Consider the following 7,441-nt stretch of genomic DNA (forward strand, 5'->3'; position numbering starts at 1 on the left):
CATCACAAAGGCGCCCACGCCGGAGCGACCCCGGGCTGCGAGCGGTCCCGGCGCTGGAGAGGCCGCGGGGAGTCGGGAGTGGGCTGCAGCCGCCATGGTCTCCGTCGGGACCAACACGGACCTCAAAGGGTGAGGAGGAGGAAGACGGAGCTGCGGCTGGCGCGCCCAGCAGCTCCCACATCCCCCCGGCACTCCTGTGTCCGCATTTGGACAGAGCCAGCTTTAAAGAGGCTAACGGGGGTCACCCTGCTAATCTCTCAACCCTCCCCGAAGTGCCATCAGGCACCTCTCTGTCCCGCTGGCCCCTTCTCTGCCTACTCCCTCCCATGTGTCTGAGGGAGCCGGCGGCAGAGATTTCAGATTGGCACTGCAGCTGCCAGGGCTTTCCCCAGAGCAGGTACCTTGCAGCACCTAGGCTGGCCCTGCCTCAGTCTGCCTGGTGTTAGCAGACACCCCTCCTTCTGTGGTTTATTTTTAAACTAGGCTGTTGCCATCCTCAGGGCAGGAAGCATCTTTGCCTGGGAAGTCTCAGGCAGGCCTCTTGTATCCCTGGGCTTACAGACAGAAATACAACCGTTCTCCTCTGCCCCAAGAAGTGCCCCCATCATGGGCACCCTACACATAGAGTAGAGCACCAGGACCACACTCAGCCAGATGCAGACCCCAACGTCCCAGCACAAATGGAGAACTAGCTCACAAACCGTGCCCCTGCTAGCCCCCAGCTGTGTGTGTGTACAAAGCCAGCTCTGCTCCTATCTTGTGTCTGCGTGGGGGTGAGGAGGGCATGCAGTGATTGGAAGCATAAGAAATCATGCTCTTCAATTTATGAGATCAAATTAATTTCTTTATTCTTATGCTAAATATGGAAGAAAAAACATTTGTTAGTTCAGCATAGTGTCCTAGGAAAACATGAAATTTCAGTTAGATGATAAGCTTGTCTGGCGTAAGGGAAGAAACAATATTTTTATTAATTATAATTATATTAAAGACTTTCTCCCTCTATGAATTATATGGACTTGTTTGTTTCAGTTAATAACCCAACCCAGTCTTCTGTCCTAACACTGTCACACTGTCTTTTTTAAAATATTTTGTCCCACAGGTTTGTTCACTGCCATTTGCCAAAGTTATCACGCAAACATGGGATGATTCCGACGCATTATGTGATGCCCTGGAAAGAAGACATGAAGAACAGGAAATTCACTTTAAAGGTAGTGGAACCCAAAAGATAGTTCCTCCTGTTAACAATGTAATAATGGCCTAATTTCCAAAGGTGCTGGGCACACACAGTTCCCATTGTCTTTGCTTCTGAAAATCTGGCCAGGCAACTGTATTTGCTGTTGTCTCTGCACCATCTTGCTGCTGTTGGTGGAAGTAGATTTTACTCTGTAGCTTGTGACAGGTTTCAGAGTGGTAGCCGTGTTAGTCTGTATCAGCAGAAACAACAAGGAGTCCTTGTGGCACTTTAGAGACTAACAAATTATTTGGGCATAAGCTTTTGTGGGCTAAAACCCACTTCATCAGATGCATGGAGTAGAAAATATAGTAGCAGGTATATATATGTGCATACTACATGAAAAGATGGGAGTTGCCTTACCAACTGGGGGTCAGTCTAACGAGACAATTCAATTAACAGTAGAATATTAAGGGAGAAAAAAATCACTTTTGTAGTGGTAATAAGGATGGCCCATTTCAAACAGTTGACAAGATGGTGTGAGTAACAGTAGGGGAAAATTAGTATGGTAATATTAGGTTTTGTAATGACTCATCCACTCCCAGTCTTTATTCAGGCCTAATTTAGAATCATAGAATCACAGAATATCAGGGTTGGAAAGGACCTCAGGAGGTCATCTAGATGATGTCCAGTTTGCAAATTAATTCCAGTTCTGCAGTTTCACATTGGAGTCTGTTCTTGAAGTTTTTTTGTTGAAGAATTGCCACTTTTAAGTCTGTTATTGAGTGACCTGGCCGTCCTCACGGCGGCGTCAACTGCTGTGGCTCCCCCGTTGACTCCGCTTACTCCTCCTGCTGAGGTGGAGTACAGGCGTTGATTAGCGGGTCGATTTATTGCGTCCAGATAAATCCATCCCCGATACATCAAACGCTACCCGGTGATAGTAGTAATTGCTATGGTGGTGCACGTCCACACTACCTTCCTTGGGGTCTGTGATGTGTGTCCTCACCAGGAACACTTCCACCAACCTAAGAGGAGCAGTATGTGGAGCTGAGAACCCAGTCTCTCAGCTCTGTTGGCAGCTCCCTGCCAAGAGCCTGGCTACCCTACAGGCTCACAGGCTCCCGGCAGGCTTTGCCCCACTCCCTGTTACCCTCTGGAAGCAAGGGGAAGCCCTCTGGGCTTCTCACCCCAGTTCCTAGCCAAGAGCAGGGTTCATTCTTGCCCCAGCTCCCAGCCACCCAGCTCTCCAGAGGATGTGGGGGCAGCTGGGTTCTAGCTACCTGGCTTTCTTGTCAATTTACAGTTCCTGCCACAGACACTCCATTGCCCTAACTACATCTACATAAGCCTTACGCCTCTTGTGGAGGTGGAGTTATTATGTCAGTGCAGTAGGGCACTTACATCGGTGGGAGGAAGGCTGTAGTGTAGACACTGACATAATTAGGTCGATGTAAGCTGCCTTATCTCAACTGAACTGTGTAGTGTAGACCAGCCCTAAGTAGAAGAGGTTGAGATGTGTTCTTGAGAATTTTTCACTTTCCCAAGAAAAGCCATTCTCTCACACATTTTTGTTGAAGAAAACTGAGAAGCTTTAAGTTTATTCGCTCAAGACCGTCTATGTTATTAAAGGAATGAAAAGAAATATACAACAGAGCATGATCAGCATAAAAGTGGCAAAAAATGAACCGAACTATATATTTTTGTCTGTAAAGCACCAGACATGGGATACATTTTAAACCATTCTCAAATTCAGAACATTTAGACCCCTAAAATATTGACTAATATATTCCGGCTTGTCACTATAATGTCACAGAAGGGACACTAGCTAAGGCTAAGATGTTTATTTTCAGTCACTAATAGCTTTCTCAAAATATTTCCTTTTAGGCTCAGATTTGTCATTCTTTGTTTCAGCCTTATGGTAAAATTAAAAAAAAAACTGTTGAGACTTTCTAGAACTATTAAAACAAGAAAAAAGATTTACTTCTTTTAAAAACTTTCTTATACTTTTTTTACATGCTTGGATAATTCAAACATTATTAATTGTTTTAAACTTCACACATGTGTAAGTCCTTCCTGAGAAAGGCATGCTTTGCTAATCAATTTGCAAAGTTAGAAGTAATTAAAATTCACATATAATGAGTTACATTCATATTCCCTAGCTAAGTCCCAATCCTGCAGACAGGTGAGTATACTTTACCTATGAGTGTAATCACTTATTGAACTCATTGGCTGCTCCCATCAGTAAAGTTACTCTAGGTCATAAGTGTTTGCATGATAGGAGCCTAACAACTACAAAGTCTGATCTTCCAGAGAGGCATAATATACAGAAATAAATAGATGTGTATATATATATTCACATACACTCAAGTGAATGATTATGTACATATATGAACATTTAAAGAAATAAAAACAACAAGGAGTCCAGTGGCACCTTAAAGACTAACAGAAATATTTGAGGACACCATCAGAGGGCCCAACCATATCAGCTACACCATCAAGGGCTCATTCACCTGCACATCTACTAATGTGATATATGCCATCATGTTCCAGCTATGTCCCTCTGCCGTGTACATTGGCCAAACCAGACAGTCCCTACTTAAAAGTATAAATGGACACAAATCGGACATCAGGAATAGTAACATACAAAAGCCAGTAGGAGAACACTTCAGTCTCGCAGGACATTCTATAACAGATTTAAAAGTAACCATACTTGAACAAAAAAACTTTAGAAACAGACTTCAAAGAGAAACAGCAGAACTAAAATTAATTTGCAAATTTAACACCATTAATTTGGGCTTGAATAGGACTGGGAGTGGCTGGCTCATTACAAAAGCAGCGTTGCCTCTCCTGGAATTGACACCTCCTCATCTATTATTGGAAGTGGACTACATCCACCCTGATTGAATTGGCCCTGTCAGCACTGGTTCTCCACTTGTGAGGTAACTCCCTTCTCTTCATGTGTCATTATATAATGCCTGCATCTGTAACTTTCACTCCATGCATCTGACAAAGTGAGGTCTTTTACCCATGAAAGCTTATGCCCAAATATATCTGTTAGTCTTTAAGGTGCTACCAGACTCCTTGTTGTTTTTGTGGATACAGACTAACACGGCTTCCCCCTGATATTTAAAAAAATGTACCTATGAAAGCCTATTAGATATGCACGTATGGGAATATGTACCACATGTCTAACGCTCAATTCTGGTGTGGATTTGTCTACAGAAATGAGGAGGCTGGATGCATAGTGTCAATTCACTACTGCCTGGCTTACGTGCATGCGAATGAGAGGCCCTTTGAAAATTTGGCCTAGAACAGGGGTGGCCAAACTGTGGCCTCCCGGAGCCCCCCATGCTCCCCATTTTCTGCCTACCAGACTGGGGTGGTGGGAAGCTCAGAGCTTCTGCCCTGCACTGGGAGAGTGGGACTAGGGGCTTCTGACAGAGATAACTGGTGCCTGCTGAGACACGGGGCACAATTTAAATGTTCGCACCCCCCGTCCAACAGCTTGAGTCACTCCCCACCAGGCACACTTCTTCTCTTACCCTCAGCTGTCCGTCCCTGCAGCTCCCACATGTTAGCTCGCAGTGGAGAAACAGTGGCAAACAGCTGGGAGCTGCAGGAAGGGGCCGCTGCTCTCCCTGCTGATCCCAGCTGTTTGCTGCTGCCTCTTCCCAGCTCCAGCTGCCGTACAGGGAGGGGACCCAGCAGCACCGTGGGATTGACTGGGGCCAGCAAACCCCCTGGCAAAAATCTGGGGGCATATGCATCGCCTCTGGCTTTTGCCCAGTGGGGAGGGGGATCTTGGGGCATCAGCCTCACGGGGCACAGCTGCCGGGGCTTGAGGCTTCAGCAGGAGTGGGGTTTAAGCCCCAAGCCCTGGCAGGCGTGCCCCAGCTCTCAAACTTCTGAAGATTGTTGTATGCAGCTCAGAAAGTCAGTAAGTTTAGCCACCCTGGCCAAAAGTTTTTGGTTTTTTGCTTTCCTCTATTTACTGAGCCATCTGTTAATAGGTTGTTATATCAATTAGGGTTTTCAGTTAATAGTATAATTATTAAATGAGTTCAGACAAAAATGAATGTTTCATAGGCAACCATTGGAATTTCTTTACACAGCATGCAGACGTTGTTGGGATATATACTGGTGCCACCGAAGATAGTCTGTTTTTGGAGCACAGAGAAAGACTTTGCCATGGAGAAGAAAGAAAACACATACAGGAGAAGATTCCTCGGGAAATAATGATTGTAGATATTCCCATATATTCTCATCTCTCCAGATACCAAAAGTCTGTGATTGCTCACGCATGGAGGATGAAACTCTGACCTGCTTTTTCCCTCAATACAGTCATGTTTGAACTGTATAGGCTATGAAGTTTAAATCTGCTGCAAGAAAAAACAGTGTGGTGGTTTTTTTTCCTCTTTAAAATAGAATTAACATGTTTTTAAAGCTGATTAGATGTTATATTTGAAATGAAAAAAAAATTTTGTCTGCAATTTGACCTGCATATTTTTGATTAGGCAAGGGAGAATCTCAAAAGTTTCAGACTTCCCAGTTTGATTTAGATAAGCAGCATACAGACATTTGGATGCTTTTCTGAAGTTTATACAAACCTTTGGACTCTACTCAGCTTTCCACCACCATCTCCAAGAGACTGGCTTCAACCCCATTCCTTATCCTCTATTGTTTTCTCGGAGAGAGTCCCACTGGCTGTCTACCAGCCCTCCTTACATCTTCTAAGGGTGACTAGCTAGCTTCCTCTCCTGGCTCTTCAGGGGCAGCTGGCTGGTTCAGTTCCCTCTTCCTTTTGTTTAGGTGATAGTTGCATTCCTCTCCCTACCTCAGATGCTAGGCAGGTAGCAACATCAGGATCTGGAAATTCTCCAACTGATATTGTTGCAGCTGTTGTACTTAGTTCTGGGTCTGAATTGCTTCCAAGTATATTATAGTAAAAAGAAATTCCCATTATTGGCAGAAGGAGGAATTATGGGTTTACAAAGCCACTGAAATCATGGGGAAGTAAAGGAGACAAAATTTGGAGAGATACTAAAGGGCCATCAATTAAAAAGGTGCTGAAAGGCTGAACAAATATAAATGGAAATAAATAAATAAAATACATAAATGAGAACAGTTGGTTCCAGTCATACAGGATCTCTCTGTACGGAATCAATTCCACTTGTCAATCAAAAACAGATGCCATTAAAATGATTTAATTGAATTTTGTATTATAATGGCTATTTACAATTGCTTATTCTAAAAATGCCATAGGTTCAAACTTTAGAGAGTGAGAAATGGGGAAAAAAGAAAATGAAAAACCTTTTAAATTTAAAAGCTGCTATGTATTTATAAATGTTCTGGGATAAAAAACATACTTTCCGTATAACCAGTTTTGTTTATATTTCACATCTGCTGAAAGGAAGACAATTAAGAAATTTTGAGCTTGCCGTTTTTATACGCTAATAACATTTTAAAAAAATACATTGGAGTGTAATTTTAAAATATTGCTCTCTTCACAAATACATTTTATTTCAAATTGTGATTAAATCTAACACTATAACACTTTCTGCTCTGGGTTGAAGAGGATCCCCCCAACTAGATCAAAAGCTGCAAAGAAAGAAGCTGTCTTCAAAGCCTAAGTACTTATAAATTAAAATATAAAGTCATCATGAGCAAATGAGCAGTAGGGGTTCAAGAACATTTTTATACATAGTTAAAATGTGCTCAATATTTTATGTCTAGAAATATTAATCACAAAATAGTGTTTTTCACCCTAAGTGATTCCAAATCTGAAATACTTTCATTTATAATTTTTTTTTAGAAAAAATATAACATTACATTTGTATTGCTTACGGCTTTTCCCTTCAGAGCTACTGTAGTTGTGGACAAAATCTGCAGCTGATATAATTTTCTTTTATAGGTAAGGAAATAAAAATATGACCTAAAGCATCTCTCCCAAAAACTGTGAGTCAAACTGACGCCCCTGCAACATCAGCACGCCAGGACTGTAAAAGGCTTGCAGCTGGTTGGAAGGAGAATGTCCCCGATAATGAGCATTGTGCTGGGCTGCCATAAGCAGCTCTACTCAACTCCCCACCCCCTTGTGCACTGGTACAGGATGTGTGTCAGAGATGGCGGCATGTAGTGCTGTGTTAATTTTGCTGGAATAAATAGGCCTAGAGAGTCAAAGGTGTTAACATAGCCCTATGACTGTACAACGCTAAACAATTAAATGTTTTTTGGGGGGTTGAATACAGAGACTTTGGCCTGCTTAAT

The 7,441-nt window shown here is 42.9% G+C and overlaps 1 protein-coding gene across 1 annotated transcript; it reads left to right on the forward strand.

Moving 5' to 3' along the window:
* The first annotated feature begins 45 nt into the window (after window positions 1-45).
* TEX43 (testis expressed 43) lies at window positions 46-7,441 on the forward strand. The gene is made up of 3 exons (XM_050946053.1): window positions 46-129; window positions 1,100-1,208; window positions 5,287-7,441. Exons 1-3 carry the CDS (start codon window positions 95-97, stop codon window positions 5,491-5,493), a joined length of 351 nt encoding a protein of 116 aa, XP_050802010.1. The 5' UTR covers window positions 46-94; the 3' UTR covers window positions 5,494-7,441.

This window comes from Gopherus flavomarginatus, chromosome 3 (genome assembly GCF_025201925.1).
Source record: "Gopherus flavomarginatus isolate rGopFla2 chromosome 3, rGopFla2.mat.asm, whole genome shotgun sequence".
NCBI lineage: Eukaryota > Metazoa > Chordata > Testudines > Testudinidae > Gopherus > Gopherus flavomarginatus.

What these genes read in the sequence shown, in the direction of transcription:
- TEX43 (XM_050946053.1), top strand. Translation starts at nt 95, where the DNA reads ATGGTCTCCGTCGGGACCAACACGGACCTCAAAGG. An exon ending in ACCAACACGGACCTCAAAGG is followed by an intron (nt 130 to 1,099) that starts GTGAGGAGGAGG and finishes TTTGTCCCACAG; the next exon opens with GTTTGTTCACTGCCATTTGC. An exon ending in ACAGGAAATTCACTTTAAAG is followed by an intron (nt 1,209 to 5,286) that starts GTAGTGGAACCC and finishes TTCTTTACACAG; the next exon opens with CATGCAGACGTTGTTGGGAT.